Source organism: Vicia villosa, unplaced genomic scaffold, assembly GCF_029867415.1.
Source record: "Vicia villosa cultivar HV-30 ecotype Madison, WI unplaced genomic scaffold, Vvil1.0 ctg.000587F_1_1, whole genome shotgun sequence".
NCBI classification, from domain to species: domain Eukaryota; kingdom Viridiplantae; phylum Streptophyta; class Magnoliopsida; order Fabales; family Fabaceae; genus Vicia; species Vicia villosa.
In genome coordinates, this window is record NW_026705268.1 from 139,312 (window position 1) to 157,692 (window position 18,381).

The following is an 18,381-nucleotide window of genomic DNA, read 5'->3' on the forward strand; positions in this document are numbered from 1 at the left end:
CCCGACTCAGAGACACGTCCAATCATCTTAGAAGCTCTCCCTCACGATTGCATCGGTTGGTAAGATTTTGAGACTTTCAAACTCTTGATTTAAGCGTATTCCATGCCATATTAATGCTTGCTCAAGCTTGTGTGTATATTTAGAGTATTTCTAGGCAATCAAATCGTAAGGTTCGCGCAGCTATCGCGTTCCACCATGGCCATACCGTGTGTCATATTTTTTATCGCATCTCACTGTACAGGCGTTTTCAAGGCAAAAGGGCAACACCATTGGATTCGCATACCCCCAAATAGGGGGTAGGGTGGTCTTGGTTCTTTTATTTTTTCTATTTTGAAGGTTACAGAAACGCACCATCAGAGAAGATGGTGGTTTCAGCCACTCACTGTGACGCTGACCGGCCTGTAAATGGTGTGGCAAAAAGGATGCCCACGATTGGTTTATTTGAAATCTGAGGGACTCACGAACGCGCGCGCAGGAACCTGATTGGCTGGTCAAACGTTCAAGACGCTCTCTCTTCTCATGATTGGTTCGTCAACACACACAGGGACCCAGGCTGACCATTCCTATTGACTATTCATAAATGCTTTTTTATATATATTTATTTATTACCATGCTTTTAGTTAACAAGTCATATATGCAGCATAACTGGTAACGAAGGGAATGATGTATCCATGAGGACCTGGGTTCGATCCCCAAGCTAGACATTTATTTTTACCACTTGCAAACTTTGCAGGTCCCGTACACGCAATCAGTGCAACCCCATGCTGCACCCTTACGCACCAGCCCTCAGATCCATCAAGCTTCAGATCTAACGCCCAGGAAGCATGGCCCCACAGTGGACCTTCAAGAGCCCCCCCCCCCCCCCCCCCCCCCCCACACGAGATCCAGCACCCCATCAGCTTGGTTTTTCCTTGTTTATTTTGTCTTTTTGTTTCTTTTAAGTTATTTATTTTTGTTTAAGTTTAGTCACTCTTTTTTTAGGTTTAACCCTTTAACTCATCTACTATTTAGGATTAAGGTTTTTGATAGTTTTTTTATTTGTTCCATTTAGTAATTTAATTAAATTTAGTTTAGTAGTTATAAATTAATTTAAATAATTAAGTTTTTAGGTTAAACTAATTAGAAATTAGGTTTTAGTAAATTAATTAGGCTAATTAATTTATAATTTAGGTTTAAGTAATTAGGTTTAATTTTTACCTACAAATAGTTTTTTTTTAGGTTTAGCCTTTAACTTTAAAAACCATAGAAACCCTAAGGCATACATTAGGTAGGTGTTGCCCATTAACTGTAACCATTAGGTTTTTACCCAGTTTTCTCCCGTAGGTGAATGGTGTCATTAGGGTTTTAGCCATAAGGTTTGTAACCATTAGGTTTTTTAAAATAATTTAACTTAGGTTTCTCATTAACCTTGATTTTTTTCTCTAACTATGATTTTCTCATCGCGATCTTCTCTTCTCATCTTAAAACTCTGTGATTGTCGCATGCCTGTTAATTTTTATTTTTATTTATTTAATTTTTGTAATTCAAATTCTAGAAATTATGTATAGGCTGCAATGTTTTTTTTTGTAATAGTAATTAGGGTTTTATTTTCCCGATTTACTTTTTCGCACCTCTAAATTATGTAACTGCCCCAAAGCCATGTAATAGCTTAGGACTTTTATCTTTCCGCATTTATTTTCCGCACACTATAACTATTTTATTTGTTTGCTATTAACTGCGTGGTTAGTAAAATAGGGAGCGACAACAATTAATTGAATCTAATTCGCCTAATGCAAGATAAATATTTGAATCAAATTCACATGATTGTTGCACCCACACACCTTTAAGGTAATCTCCCTTATGCTGCCTTTTGATCAAAAATAGTCAAGTCCCTCGGATGTAAGGATACCTTAGCACATGTTGCCTTCAATTCAAAATTATCATAGTCCCTCGGAATAAAGATCATAGTCCCTTCGAGTTGCCTACGATAAAATGATCTCGTCCCTCGATGTTGTCGCGATAAATGATGATAGTCCCTCCGAATGCTAAGGTATCCTTATTTGTTGCCTTTATGAATATTCTCATCAATTCATATGACTTCCTACCCTTCTTATGGTATGGATAGCCTTATGGAAAACGATGACCCTCGATGACCCGATCACATCCAATGAAAGGACTACCTGCCTAACAATTGGTAGGATAGCCCCTTCAAACGAAAGACTTAAAGAACAAGAAAGACGAACTTAGGGTAGGTAGCTCTTAACTGCTTGCTCTCAATCAATTCAAAATTCAAAATGCTTTTCACACCTCCTTTTCAAAACAATTTCCAAAAGCCTACACTTATTTACAAGTTAAAGTCCTTATTCAAAAATCTTTTCTAATCACACACTACACTTCTTTCAAAAGATTCAAAAAGTGAGCTAAGCAATTAAGAGTCCATGGATAACCATGGATACAGATGGTGCTTACACCTTCCCTTTGTATAACCTACCCCCCGAACTCAATCTCTTTTAAAAGGTATTTCCTGTTCTTTTTTTCTTTCCTAATTGGATAAAATAAAAGTCGTCGGCGACTCTTGCTATCCGCATATTTCTAAAAGTTAGTTCTCCCACCGTATTACAATGTTATCTTGGACGTGTCCACAAGATCCATCTTAATCTAATTGTAGCAAACATAGGGTTCCTTAAAGCTCAGCTTTTGTAGCAAAAATAGGTAGTCTATATTGGATAGTGGATATGGATCTTTAAGGCATGTGTCATTTAGGTCAGTGAAGTCGACGCACATGCGTCATTTGTTTGATGACTTTCGCATTATGACTGTGCTACCCAACTAAAATGGGTACTTGATCTCGACTATAAAGCCTGCCCTTTTTAGCTTTTGAACCTTTTCATCAATGGGTGCCTTTCTTTCCTTGTCCACCTTATGTTTCCTTTCAGAAACATGCTTCAATGTGGAGTTAATGGTGAGGCGATCAAATACCTCTTTGGTGTCTATCCCTAGCATTTCAAAGGGCGCCCAGACGAATAGGTATATATTCTTTCTCAATAGGGCAACTTGCTCTTCCCCTCGGCATCAGACAAGGAGGTGCCTAGTTTGGTGACTTGATGGTCTAAGGGTCCAATCTGGAACTCCTTTAGGTCCTATGTGGGAGTGGACCTTTCGTGTGTGCATGGTCGTGGGGTGGCGCCTGTAGCGTTTTGCTCCCATCTTATTTCCAGACTGTTTTGGTAACATTCTTGGGAAATCTCTTAATCCCCTGAACCACTGTGACTAGCCTAACGGGTAGTGGGTACTTCTTGCTCAAATGGAGGGTAGACAGGATTTGCTATAACCTTATCTTTGGACAGCGAGAGGTGTTAGTCATACGCTCACCCCCAACTGGCTTGCCTTGCCCTCCTTTCGTTTACCTTCTTTGGGGAAAAATGGAATTATCTCAATAAAAATTCAAATAGTTCAATTAAAACTTTCATTAGATACTGAAAAGCATGAATGTTTATGAAATTTTGTATTAATGAAAAATTGAGTTATCTTTCATCACAAGGTTACTTTCTAATTGGAAAGACAATGTATGAAAAATACAACAAAAACAAATCTACTTTTCAAGATAACATTTGCTGAGACTTTTTGCAGTATGCAATTGCTCCTTGGATTGAATTCTCTATCTCAGAACTTGTACTGCTGCATCTTTTGAGAAGCTGGGGAGTTTGATGACATCCATATAGTTTGTTTGAAACTGAAAATGACGACGAACTCGATGATGATTTGTTTCCAGAAAGAAGCTTGATTCCAACAGAAAATGACCTTCTGTGATGATTACTTCCATCCTCACTGCTCTTTTCTTTGAATTCTCTCATAACAGAAATTGAAGACTGATATCTATGCCTCTGAATTTGGCCATATGGATTTTTATTTGCTCCTTGAACATGCTTATTCATAATTTCCCTTGCTTTTGAAACAGAACCTTCATCAGCAACTTTTGTTGATGATGTTACATAGTTTTCATATGAACAACCAGATTTTCCAAACAAAGACTTAAGATAAGCTCTTGAAGCCTTCAACTTTGAACCTAAAGAAGACTGTTTCAGCTTCTTTGTCCACGACTTCTTCTGGTTTTCGATAACGAATCCGCTTATATCTGTTGGTTGGTAGCCGAGGCTATAATACTCTTCAGCATTTAGCTCTCGGCTAACTTGACAAGAATCCGACGGTGAGATATTGCAGGACTCAAATGGCGTACCGGTAACTGGTGTTGTAAAAGCAGTAGTTGCTAATGGTGTGCTGTAGTACTCTTCGAAGATGTATTTTTCTTCTTCATAAGTTTTGTGAGGGTTTTGAAGAAGTTTTTCGACCATTTGCAACCGAGGCGGGAGATGAAGAGGGAGAAGTTTTCCTTTGTAGAAAAGCTCGTCAGCCGGAGAAGTTGTCGGCTCCTTCTCTTGAACAACAGAGGACATTTGGAACTCAAATTCTCTAGATTTTTCAGAATGATGATTGAAGAAGTTGGAATATGAACTAACTTCCATGTCAATGTAATCATCATCTGAAGGGTCACATGCTAAGAATGTTTCTGAAGCTGCCATTTTAGTCTTTTTCAAGTATTTTGAGAATTCTAACTATGGTAGCTGAGCTTTTATTATGGAAAAATGAAAGCTTATTCAAATTTTAATGCTTTTAAAAAGTAGTATACTAGACTTAGTGGTATTCTAATTTTATTGATATTTAATTTCTTATTTTTCATTATTGAAGGAGTTTGTCTGCACTGCAGGCATCCAAATGTAAAATTAAAACCTGATTGATTTTCTTGTGGGGGGGAGCACTGACCCACAGGACATTGCCATTGCAAATTTTACAATATTTTGTATGACATGCAATTCTGCATTCACTAAAGTCATCATTATAGTATAGTTCAATGCATCAAAAATAATATTATCAGAAAAAAGGGAAATATCAGTTGGCTGCATTTGATGATTAAATAATAATCATAGAGCTAATCAACTTCCAAGGATTACATACTTTCCACTTTTTACTGAATTTCTGGTTTTGTTGTAACATACTTTAGTGTAACTAGCACACGGGTAAGGTAAGGTAAAGGACCTGCTAAGGCCTTTTTATGTAGACAGAAACAAAACATGGGATTCTTTTTCATGTTTTTTCTAATTATTCTGTCTGTGTTTATTGCTGCTAACTTATTTTGTTTTCTGTTTAACAGTACTATTTTATATATTTTAAGTCCTATTGTAAGTGAATAAAGTATAGTAAATGAACACACTGAATAAATTGACTTGAGGAATGTCCCGACAAATAATGGTGGAGGGAGTGGAATGAGGCCGGAATGCCTGCAAAGCTCAAGACTTAGGTATGTTATTAGTATTTTATTTAACATATTGCTACCTACTTTGTGTTTACCACTTCTCTTCTTTTTTTTTTCAAAGGGAAGCAACAGGGTCCTATCTTTTGCTTCTTTTTCTCCCAATATGTAATGTTTGTTTGAGATGAGTTAGCACACATTCTGAAAAATCACGAGCAACTGTTTAGTGCTTACTGGTTCATTCTTTTTTGGTTATCGACCCTAGTTATGGTACTACTACTTTCGATCACGGTCAGAACTAATTGATTTTTCCTTTGCATCATAAATAACATTCATCTATTTACCCAGCTTAAAATTTACAGCTATGCTAAACATTTCAAATCATTTGATATTCTGTCTACGGGTTACAAATTAGGTGTTTTACAGATAAATTAATAAATTACGATCATTAATCTTTACAAATTCAGAGGCCGTCTGATCTTGCAAACTTCATCGATGGCCGATCTATAGTTTACAAATTTATATGATACTTGCACTTGCTTCATTATAAAATTACAGCAGCAAGCATTAATGTCTAAGAAAAGAGATGGAAGTAATCACTTGGTGCTACCAGATGTAAATTCTCTTTCAAGCTCATCGAATTCCCAATCATTAATTTCCTCCGTTGAGTAATCTTGAGTAGTACTAACCTTTCCAAACTCAGATTCCAGCTGGGCTAATTCAGCTTCATGGTCCAATACCTGATCTGATTTAACTGAAGGGGATTTTGGTTGTTCATCTGTTTCTGTCTTTGAAAACTCGGTACCTTGAACTGAAGCAGAAGGTGAAGGAGTACCATCTGATTTTTTCTCAGATGGCAATGTTTCGGTCTTTACAGGTGGGCTCTCTATTTCAAGAATTGGTCTCTCTATAGACTCAAATTTAATTCGTAACTTTTCAATGGCATCAAAAAGGTCTTTGACTTTCTCTTCATCTTTCCTGTATTGTGAACCCGATAAGTGAAGGTAAACGGATATATTGTAGTGTATAAGAAGAGAATCGACAATAATTAGCGAAGAAAACCAACAAAGTTACTTAGAAAGAAAATCCAAAACCTGGTAATATTCCCCTGTTGAGCATAAAACTGTTGTTTCATGTTATCCACTACACTGAAAGTGGTAATAATCTGAAAGAAGAAAACATTGACAATCATGGACAACGAAGCATATAGTGTGTAACAGATATTAAGGGTTGGGTATGCTAAGTAAACAGCACAACATTAAAAAAAAATAGTATAAAAAAACACACAACTACAAAAGAATTTACAATATTGTTAGGACAGTGTACTATGAATTGTAGCCACCGAGCTGAAAAAAATATTCAAGAATTGTTAGCTCAGTCAGTGGTAAGAGGTTATATTTGTAGCCTTGTAGGTCAAAACTTAAATCTCATCTGGAATAGTTGTAAAATAGTCATTATTGTCATCGATATTAATAATAATTCCCCTTCTCCAATTTAATTTTAAAAAAAAAAAAGAGTTGAAAAAAATTTTAAAAAAAAAAAATCCAGGATAAAGATGCATTTTCTCTGCTAGGGAGGATATAATATGAAAAGGTACAGATGAACATGCCAGCAATTCAAAATCACTCGAAGTTGCATATTACCTTGGCTTCATAGGTCAAATATTCCTCCTCGAGATTTCTCCTTGGACTTAATAATTTTGACTCCTCAGTATCTGCACTGGGCGTCATTTCTAACCTGTCCCCTCGAGAAAAATTAAGGAAATAGATAGATAAATACATGACAACACATGCATAGGCTTTAAAATAAAGTGTAATATTTGTGCGCAAATTAGAGTACAGACAATTTGAAATCTTTTTTTTTTTTAAATCTAATTTTTTTTTGTGTATGAAGGCATCTATACATATATAAATATGCATAAATGCATATTTATATTTAAATAGTAAAAAAAATTTCACAGTCAAAGAAATTGCCAGCTAAACAAGTGCCCATGTAAGACAAAATTTAATAAAAAATAAATTACCTCTGACTCAAATTCTTGAGGTTCACAACAAATGTTTGGATATGGTTAATACAAGGCTCTAACTCTTTCTGCAGACAACAAAGTAGGTCATATTACATATGGGGAACAAATGACGAAACAGAAATGAGCCCTTTCCACCCATTGTCTGAATCTGTAAAGGAAATTAAGTACCTGGTAAGTAGTAAGAAGTTGAATGACCAAGTTCACAAAATAGTCCTCATGTCTCTCCAATTCATCACTTCACAAACAAAAGCATTAGTGAATAATAATAAAATAAAGAATAGTGGGATAGGTATCTAAGGACTTGGCAAACCCTCCCTTAAAAAGCTAGATATCCAGGGGAAGAACCAAGACACCTAAATACATCACCGAGCATTCCATACTACTCAATGCGGGACTTGGGCACCCCCATAATGCTTAAGTCTCGATCACAACGGAATAATGATTATTCCAGATCTCTGGTTGACAGATACTTTGGTAGAGACTGAGTATATGTGGTTGTAATAACTTGACTGTGGCTATCACTTACATATCGAAAGTATATGTGACTAATACTGAGTATATAGGAGACAGCTAGATGAGAGGAAAACAGTCTTGGGGTCATTGGAAATGGAACTAAAAGATATCATAGCCTTTCCAACACCCTGAGAGCTTAAACTCTTTCAACAGTCTTGTTACTTCAGCACAAGTAACAGTATAAGATCGATGCTTTTCTTATTATACTAGTAAACCTCACTGTATAATAAGAATAGAGTATATTCACTCAAAAAACACTCCTCTTATAGATAGTAAAACAGTCAGTAATTAAGTTCAGCATGTGAAGTTACATACTTGACCTGCTTCTCATGGATTTCTGTATTTGACTGCTGGAGAACCCAGGTATCTTCCAGAAAGTTAATCCAGGTTTTGATGACATCTGATTCAACCCGACATGAGCTAATTGATTTTGTAAGTTCATCTTCCTGTCAATCAAGCTCAAATCAAAATTTCAAACTTGATGGTGAAAATAAAACTGTATTAAATGACATTGATTTAACATGATACTCGGCCAAGAAAAAGAGAATTTCGAACCTTTATCTTCAGGTGTTCAACTATCTGATTGTTTGCTTCCTCGAACTGCTCCCTCTCTTCCCTCGCATTCCATAAACGTGCTTGAGCAGCAGCCAAAGAAGTATTAACCTACAACACAATACCAATTTTAGTTATTATTAAATTACTTACGAAACTTTGATTCACTAAAAGTGACAAAACATTATGATTTGCTGTTTTATCCACCGTGTTTTCCACCAAACACAGTAGATAACAACTTTTTGGTTTCTCTTAGAACAAGACATGTCAGCAGTCGTGTATTGGGGGGATTCATTAAATTCTAGTAAAAAATGGTTTCACAAAGAGTTACCCATAGACAAAGAGTTACCCAACAACTTCTACTATCAAAACAAGAGTCATAATACAATGTAAAATTGGCACGTAGAGTGGAGATGTAAAATATATCACATAAAAGATTCTAATGGTTTCAAGAGTAAATCACCAATTTGTCCCTTAAAATTGTAGAGGTCGAATATTACACCCCTAAAATTTGTGAATAGGTAAAAAAGAACCTGATTTTGAATTATGTCAAGCAACTTGGTCATTATGCTAATTTAAATATAATTTAGTGTCAAATTAGTCTCTGAGTTATATCACTTGCTAGCAAACTAGTACCTGAATTATATCACTTTACTAGCAAATTAATCCCTGAATTAGATCACTTAATGTTAAACTAGTCCTTACAAGTTACAAGTTAACATAAGGACCAAATTGTCTCTCATCTCATCAAATTTGGGATCTTTTATGCCTATTCACAAAGTTCAAGGGTGTAAATGCATGGCCCCTACAATTTCAGGGGGCAAATTGGGGATTTACTCTTGTTTAAACTATTGATAAACATCGCACACATGTAAAGAGAAGGAAAAAAACAGTGAAACGGAATCATAGGTGAGAGGCAATTAGTTCAGCTGAAATTATTTAAAAGAAAAACATGTTTCCATAAACAGTAAAACAGAATCATAGATGAGAAGCAACTAGTTCAACTGAAAGTATTTAAAAGAAAAACATGTTTAGCTCCATAAACAGTGAACAGAATCATAGATGAGATGAGAAGCAATTAGTTTAGCTGAAATTATTTAAAAGAAAAACATGTTTAGCTCCATAAGGGTGGATGAAAATACTGAAGGGTTAGAGGTTAGTTGATCTGTAGATAAAATTTTGCTCAACTTGCAGAAAAGCACTAAAAAAAGTACCAATATATTACAACCTGATTTTTTTCCTAAAAATAGTATAATAGAAAGCCCACAGTTTCAACATAAAGAATATGGCAGGTACCTTTTTCAATTCAGTTTCTAGATCTTCTTTTTTCTGTTGGAGTTCAGATATCTCAGCTGTCAGTTCCTGAAAACAAAAGGGAAGAAGAAAAGAAAAGTCAAGTGTCCCTCTAGAACAGATGGAAGATCTTGTATTCAATATTCATACACTAGATGTTTATGCTTTGCCACAAAACATAAACCCAACCCCAGCCCCCAAAAATATGAACCAATTAGAAGCGATAAGGTATCAATCTTGCAAAGCAATTTCACCACCTTATATTATATAATTGTATATAAAAGGAGGAATACAAGAAAAAAACCCTCAGAATGATGGGTGTGCTGTGAACACATTTGGGAAAAAGGCTTCTCGCATAGACGATAAAGCAAAACATATGTAGAAATAATAAAGGAAAAGTTACATTTCACGGCACTTCACTCAACAAACAAACAAGAATACCCTCCATCGATTAAACACTCATACTATCCATACAATGTTTATTACTGTTGAAGTGATGGATAAAAGATAAATATTGATGGTTTTGAATCATATAAGTAGTGTTACTAAGCCCGGACCGATCATCAATTTGGTTTACAGCTGGGGTACTGGGTCAACGGTTGAAGAGTGCTCCACTACTTGAACCACTCGAACCGGTCTATATTCAATTTATAGTTTTACTCAACATATGTATTTATGTGCGCTTAATATTACTCATTAATGGTGCTTGGTGTGTTTGTAATGTCACTAGATATCTTTTTTATCATGGGTTTGAATGCTATAGTATACTACCTTCGTCTCAAAATAAATGTCGTTTAAGGTTGTTACACACAGATTAAGAAAAGTAATGATTGAGTCAATAAAGATAACATTTTTACAAAATTACCCTTAATTACTATTGGTTGTTATATATTGTCATGACTTGAAAAGCGTGTAGATAAGGGGTAAATTTGGTAAAAGTTAGTTAATGTTGCATTGGGAAAGTAAAGAGACTATTATTTTGAGACAACTTTTTATGGCTAAAAAGACACTTATTTTGGGACAGAGGGAGTATTTTTCACACTTATTGCTATTTGTTTAGATCCTGCCGCCTACATGCTACAGCAAATAGTGCCTTGAGTGACAACCATCTCCTTTTGTTTTTTTTTTCCTCAAATTTCTTTATTAGTTATTATTATATTAATATGTTACTTTATAAAGACCCAAACCCAATACCATGACTTGTCAACAAAAAAAAAAAACACTAATCTCTTTCATTTGATATTCTATCCTCTCATATTTGATATTCTACAGCCACTGTTTTCTTTTGTCCTGCTGCGTTTTTTGACCATTCATTTTTTCTACCATGGCTCTTCATCTCTTTTGGCAGCTTCTCCCCCCATCTTCTCCAATTTTTTTTAAACTTGTCTTGTTCAAGATGTCTTGAGTCACCAAATTTTTCAAAAACCGAATGAGTTCTATCAGTTTGTTGTTTCAAGTTAAATGCATCTCTAGTCTGATGAGACGCACAGATCGCCGTAACATTGGTACAAGATAAATTAAAATGCGCCAGCATGATATCAAGTTATAATATGATATTTCCTATATTCTAACAATAACATTGACATTTTAGACAAGCATAGCAAATAACAGCCTAGCCATGTAAATCGTCAATCTTATTTGAAATATAACACATCTGTGATAGACTAGCGATAATTGACACAGTAAATGTAATGCTGGTTTGCTGAACACATTACCTTCTCCTTTTCACTAGTTTCACCACTTTTAGTCACACGAACTTTTAATGCCTCCTCTTTTTGTTGTCTGTCAAAGTTTTGAGATGGAGAAGATATGATTTAGTGTTTGGCATCTGAAGCTAATTATATAAACCGAGCAAAGTACTAGAAGCATAAGCAGAAGATAGAATATTCTTCACTTTTTATTTTTTAAACTTTTGGCATTTAGTACAGCTCTCAAAAATATGGCCTTTAGCCAACTTTATCCTTTACTCATCTAAAGCTATTGGACTTGTGTTTCTGTTTTCAAACTTTGAGTAGCTGGTTTATTTATTTTAAGCATTATTTCATCGACTACTAATGATATAACCTTTGGTCTCTCACTAGTTATCATTGATTTCATTTTCATCTAATGACTCAAGATCATTCTAACAAAGGAAAGATAGAGCTAGGTGTTTTACACTCTTACATTAATAACGAGAGATTAAAAAGTATAATAGTGATGAAATGTCTAACAGAGTTATGAGTGATGCCACTAACATTACAATATTTAAAGGTGAGTGCATACTTTACTCGCATTTGGGCCAAGTTTTAAATAAAAGTAACTCGTTCATAAAAAAAACTGAAGAAATAAGAAGTTTCAAAGCCAAAATGCAATGCTTTCAACAAATACTGTTTCTAAAAATGAATTCAGATAACAGAGTTAAGAGAGAAAACTATAAACGAAAATCTCATAGTCTTAACAGTGTACCTGTTGTCAGATATACGCTTTTCAGCTTTTGCAGCAGAGTTAACAAGAGACTCCGTTAAGACTTTCAGCTTGTCAACCTACTTATAAACATGACAGTTGTGTTATAAATAGAAAATAATATAAAGATACTACTTAACTAGATTCAGTTACAAAAAATTCCATTGGAAAATATAAACAAAACATAACATTCCCATGAGTCTGACAATATCACCAAAATAAAATAACCCCTATTGCACGTTCTGCTTACAATAGTTGAGATATGTAGTCAAGGGATTATCAGTGGACCCCCTCCTTAAGGCACATGGTATTTTCGTTGTTCTGTGGTTTGCGTCCTTCTTGGGAGCAAAATATGGAGGGAATGATTAGAATGAAATTAAAAAATATAGGCAAATTCTGCCCTGTTTGGATGCTCGGTGATAACAAGCTAGTAAGGTTGACGACTTTTTTTGACGGGAAAACTGACAGCTAGAGAAGGGTAGTTGTGAAAATTATAAATAGTACAAATATCTTTTCATTATATTTTAGTTTCCATCTTTGAGAGATTCAATTTTTATGATACTAAACCCGAGGTAAACCATTCTTTTTTAGATTCATTTCAACCCTTCCTATAATTAAGTTTTCATACAAGATAGTACAACTTGCACATCTTGTTTTTCTTTCTCCTACCCTTCCAAAAGAAACCCCCACAGAAAGAAAACAATTGTACCTTTTGGGCATGAACCTCAGGAGAATCTCCATTGCTTATATTTTTCTTCTTCAGCAACAATCCTTCCAGTTTGGAGCAAATTCTAATCTGTCCTAGTGCAACTCTTAAAGCCTGTAAAATGGTTGGCTGGTTACACTCCTTTTTTAATTTAAGAACATGGAATGGGATATATAAATAAAATAACTAAATATAGACATGTATATTAAACGAGTCAGAGGCAGAAGCATATTGAATGGTTTTGGAGATTCTTTTTCTATCTTCTGAAAACAAGCTTATTTTCAGGTTATCAAGAACTTCAATATTTCTTACAATTTTTTAAACACTTCCTTCCTTTACTTAAAAAGAGCTTTGCTTTTAACAGCACAAGAAAAAGGCACACAATCAAACGGGACAAACCGTGATAATTTTAAAATGTCATTCCAGAGCTTATTGTTGAGAGGTTAACCCACATAAGTTTGCAAACAATCTAATTCAATTACATACATTAATATCCAATCACATAAATTATTATATTAGTCGCACTGTAAAAATTCATTACTGACAAAACAAACAGCTACCAGAAGGAAGTTATGACAGAAGCACACCTCTAGGGTTGCTTGCCTTTCCTCAGCAGCATTATAATCATCTTTATTTACAAGCCCCTGTGAAGTTGTTATCTCAATGAGACTCTTTCTAAAACTAGAGGCTTCAGCATCTATTCTGCAGTCAGAAAGAAAATCAAGATCTAAAGTGAACTAGAATGTAAACCATTTTTCCCATTTTAAATTTTAGTAGTAACCATGGATCTGATTGGCAAAACTCAAAATTACTATCCAACAAAAAGAGGGTGTGATAGCAAAGCAACCCTTCCCTTACCTTATGAACTTATACCAGCTGAGGTATAGCAGCATGAGAGGTGGGTCAAACCACCTCACCCCCACACTGCCACATCCGCCATCCAAAAAAGTATCATGTCTAACTAAGCAATAGAGTCAATATTTATTCATATTAAGTATGATCTTTTTCAGGAAAACATGACAATCTTACTAGTTTTAACATTTATCCTTAACATGCTTTCAATTTATATATGACAAGGTGGATAAATTTTAACAATGTAAATCTTTTGTATAAATGTATTTAAAAGTATTCACAATGTAGATTGGATTCGAGTTTTCATCTCTAAAACTTTCAGAACAAGTGAGGATGGACTAAGTATTATCTTGGAGGGTGCAAGGCAGGGTTGAGCACACGGGTCCTCAGTTCAGTGATGGGCTTGAGCCCAACAGCTCAGAGGAGCACAAGTGATAATAAAAACTTAAAATTTAATCTGTTAAGTTTTATGACAAATAAAAAATATTAACTGTTGCTAGTTGAATTGAATAAAAAACTAAATACTTGTATCAGCATGAGTTTCCTACATGAATGATGACAGTAGGGAATATGGAATTTAGCATTGATATGTAGAAAGATTAGACAACTTCATGGCATAGTATTGGGTTCACTTTACTCTCAGTTTTCTATATAGGTTGATATGGCATCATCCACCATCTCTGTAATCATCTTTTCTCTAATAAATTTCTTGTTATCCAAGAATTTAAATTAATTCTTAGAACACCCTTACTTTGATATTAGGAAAATGACATTTAAAGCCCCTGTTTCATACTGACCTTGCATGATCGGAATTGATTTTCAACCCAGTGATGGCGCGTTGCGCAAACTGAAGCAATTCCTCACGCTTCACCTGAAAAACAAGGTAAACATATAAGAACTTATTATATGCATGAATGAACATACAAAACCCCACAGCTATATACCTAAAAAATTTCAGTACAGCTAGTTTTATAATGGATGCAGATTTTCAGCACACCCGCTATCATGTACATATACTTTTTTGAACAAAGTTTCTAGATAATTTATATTTTGGTCCTAATAATAGTCTTTCATACAGCATTAAGTTAGCTTACACATTTTAGATATTTTCTAAGCTTAAGACTCACAAGTTAGCTGAAGAAAATACTACTCTAGGAACTAAAAATGTGTACTTTAAAAATTGAACCATAAATGTGAATGAAAATATTGACTACCAAGGCATCAAAGTTCAACGCCCTCCAAAGATTTCATGAAGTCAGTTTGACTCAAAAAATACAACTAATCAAAGGAGGAGAAAACATAGGAAGCATTTAGTGCTTAATATTAATATAACTATTGAAATATGTGAGGCCACAATCATCCTTACCAATACTTCATCTTGGTAGCTTGAAAAAGCTGTTGCCAAATCTTGTAAGCTGCTTACTATGGCATTATGAACTTCTATTCCCCCAGTAAGACAAAGCCTGTATGAATGAAGTGGTAGAAAAATGATTTGGACATATCTTTGGCACAACTGAAATATTAAAAACTTCTCATAAGGATGCAGATGAAACTAAAATTCCAATGATGAAGACAATATTTTCAAAAGCCACAATTATAAAACACCAATCATATAATTCATACACAAAAATATAGAGATTTTAAATACAAGAAGAGCCGCAAGTCCCAAATGTCGCATGCATAAAATCCAGGAGTCGTGCCTATACGGCTATACCACGTGTTGTCAATTCCGAATCATCATGAGATCTTTGAAAAAATTATAAAACTAGTAGACTCACCCAAACATCTCCAGGAGAAGGGAAACCTCTTCCTCGTTTGGAGCTTCAATAATCTGAGGAATAGAAAAAAGTTAACCCTGCGGTTAACCTCCATTATCAGCGATTATAAGAAAAGTATACTAATCCATAATGATCTTCTTTTACCATTATGAGGATACTACCGTAACACAACGCTGCAATAACTTTGTATCAAAGAAAAATAAAGGAACAAAAAGATAAAACCAACATAATCTAAATACCACTGATGGAATATAAACAAAAAAGTTATTAACTACTCTTGTGAAAATATAAAGAGATTGAATCAATTTTTCGACTAAATTTATTTACTGGACATACCTACGCAAAATAATATACTAATTTCACCCCCCCCCCCCCCCCCCCCCCCCACCCCTCCCTCCCTCCCACGCAATCAATTTTTGCTAAGACTTCTTGAAGTACTACAGTAGTGATAGGTATACATGTTAAAAAGGGAAAAAATATGCCATATGGGTTTTGTCTTATATTAAGTGAATTTGAAAGATAGAACAGAACTGAATATAAAATTTAAAAATCGGTACAACTTGATTCCTCTGGGATGGAAGAATTAAGGAAAATTAACACCACCCATATGGCTATGCTCATAATGAATCATAAGCTTACATACCAATATACAATAGGAAATTCAGCTTTCAGTATAACTGTACATAATAAATAATTAACATAACTGAAGCATACCATTGATAGTGTTATACCCTCCAGTGCCTGACTTTGAAGAAAGACATCGCGAAAATTTAGAGGTTCTCCTCCAACATCAGAATCATAATAAAGAATCTGAAAAGAACCGGTAGAATATTAAAACAAAAATTTAATTAAAATTGAAGTCATTGCATTCACGATTTAAGGACTGTGTTAACAAAATAAAATTTTATGTTTCAGCTATATACAGTGATACACATAATATTTTGAAATTGTGTTAAATGAACATCAAATCAGACACTGTATGTGACACCGTATATATTTATTTCTACTTCTCTTACTTTGTGCTGTATCTTCAACAACTTACACCCATTTCAAAATACGCATAAAAACAAAAGGACACCATGTTTGAAGCAGAAGACAAATACACAATAAACCAATTATCACCCAAAACAAAGAAAGACCATGCAGCATTTTGGCAAACAATAGTAATGGGAAAGCAGAGAAAGCATTTGTAATCTCTAGAATTAGAAAGCACGATAACAAATTCAATATATCATAATTTCAGTTAATCTCAAAAAAACCCTTGGTAAATTGAATACTCATAATTCCCTAAATTCAGTTACACCAATGCAATGAAAGTTTCTAACCAGAGAAGGTCTTTGTGGGTTCTCCTTTATTTCTTCAACGACAAGGTGCTGCTCGAGAGTCTTCTCTTTACCTTCAGCCAATGCTCCAGACAAATTCTCAATCTCTTTAAGGACAACAAGCCATCTCCTAAGCAACTGTACTCTCTCAGGTCCCCTATGCGAAATAGCAGCTTCTTCCAATCTTTTAACTGTCTGTGCAACACTTCTATAATTCCTAGCTGCCTGCAAGATGCCCCTATAGTAAATTTTCTATTCTCATTGCTCTCATTTCAAAACAATCCATAAATATTGTAATTAGATAAACCAGAATTCAATTGAGTTCTCAAACAGTTGCAACGTGAGAAAACGTGCCGCAAATTATTGTTAATTTTTATAACAGTAACTTTCAACTTCATTAATACAATCAGTATAATCAGAAATAGCATGTAAACGGACAACAAGTTGCATCGGCGTCGGCCATTGGTTTCGGTGTATTTGACTACAGATACACTCTAAGCGGAAATTTTAGTTAAGATTATCGAGATAACGATTAGGTCTAAAATTTCAAGCAAATACGAATATGAAATTAGAAAAAGGATATCAGGAATGAAGATTTTACAATGCGATCCTGAAGGATTTTGGCGCCTTCAGCAACGGCTTGTCCGGCGTGTTGGACGACGGTGTCGGCGTATTTCTTAACGGTATTGGTGAGATTGTTCTTGTTGCTGGCCTCGACGGCTTTGTTGACCGCAGATCTTAGCCAATTCGACATGTTTCGCTACAGAGGCTTTGTTGCGTTGTGAAATTGCGAACCGGAGATGGAAATGAAGCGTGCAACGGAATTAGGGTTTGAAGAAATGAAGAGGATAACAGAGCGGTTTCGAAATTGAAATGTCAAAAGGATGAAGACGACGATGGGTTGTTTCGGTGAACGAAGATACGGTACGACGTCGTGTTTTCGTTTTTATTTTTTACTGTTTTTTTTTTACGCAAAAAAATATTACTCAAATTAGAAAATTATTATTATTATTACAGCTATTTATTTTATTTTAATGAATTTAATCCTTAATCCTAACTTGTATATCTTAGAAAAAATAATAAATAGAGGAAAAATGATATTCTCAAAGCTTGTATATTACCTTCAATCACTTAACATTTAGTATGCGTTCGATTTACTGAAAAATAGGGACGGGACATCATAATTTTTCTCTTATTTGATGCATAAATACATTGGAAAACGTCATAGAATAATTTTTTGTCCCAAACACAAATTTTTAAAAACTATTAAAATATCATATTTTATATATCAATAATAAATATTATATAAAAACATTATATTATTGGATTTAATATATAGGCTTATCAAATAAAATAGATTAAAAGAGTTGTCCAATGTCTCAATTATAGTTATCTTGTACTGTTATAAGGCCAGTTTGTTTCAGCTTTAAAAAAATGGATTTTTCCTTTGTATTTTTGAAAATAAATTTTCTAAAACCGTTTTTCAAAATATTACAAGTTTTTTTATATTCGTTTCTTCTAAAATGAAACACTTAATTTGACATCCTATAACATAAACATACATAATTGAAGAAAAAAACTTAGTCAAAATCATAATTTTTTCAAAAAGT

General features: G+C 34.4%; 2 protein-coding genes across 2 annotated transcripts; both read right to left on the minus strand.

Moving 5' to 3' along the window:
- Positions 1–3,524: 3,524 nt before the first annotated feature.
- Positions 3,525–5,522, minus strand: LOC131629629 (probable membrane-associated kinase regulator 4). Its single transcript, XM_058900414.1, has one exon. The coding sequence runs from the start codon at positions 4,557–4,559 to the stop codon at positions 3,579–3,581; it is 981 nt and encodes a 326-aa protein (XP_058756397.1). The 5' UTR covers positions 4,560–5,522; the 3' UTR covers positions 3,525–3,578.
- Positions 5,523–5,691: 169 nt separating this feature from the next.
- LOC131629628 (uncharacterized) lies at positions 5,692–17,700 on the minus strand. The gene is made up of 18 exons (XM_058900413.1): positions 17,373–17,700; positions 16,775–16,996; positions 16,164–16,259; positions 15,450–15,502; positions 15,038–15,134; positions 14,469–14,542; positions 13,407–13,521; positions 12,823–12,933; positions 12,117–12,193; positions 11,387–11,453; positions 9,675–9,740; positions 8,382–8,489; positions 8,142–8,272; positions 7,482–7,548; positions 7,311–7,378; positions 6,931–7,024; positions 6,382–6,452; positions 5,692–6,265 (listed from the first exon to the last, which is right to left on the minus strand). Exons 1-18 carry the CDS (start codon positions 17,523–17,525, stop codon positions 5,884–5,886), a joined length of 2,052 nt encoding a protein of 683 aa, XP_058756396.1. The 5' UTR covers positions 17,526–17,700; the 3' UTR covers positions 5,692–5,883.
- Positions 17,701–18,381: the final 681 nt, after the last annotated feature.

What these genes read in the sequence shown, in the direction of transcription:
- LOC131629629 (XM_058900414.1), bottom strand. Translation starts at nt 4,559, where the DNA reads ATGGCAGCTTCAGAAACATTCTTAGCATGTGACCCTTCAGATGATGAT.
- LOC131629628 (XM_058900413.1), bottom strand. Translation starts at nt 17,525, where the DNA reads ATGTCGAATTGGCTAAGATCTGCGGTCAACAAAGCCGTCGAGGCCAGC. An exon ending in AGGGTATAACACTATCAATG is followed by an intron (nt 15,503 to 16,163) that starts GTATGCTTCAGT and finishes TCTATTCCTCAG; the next exon opens with ATTATTGAAGCTCCAAACGA. An exon ending in ATCCATGAGAAGCAGGTCAA is followed by an intron (nt 7,549 to 8,141) that starts GTATGTAACTTC and finishes TTGTTTGTGAAG; the next exon opens with TGATGAATTGGAGAGACATG.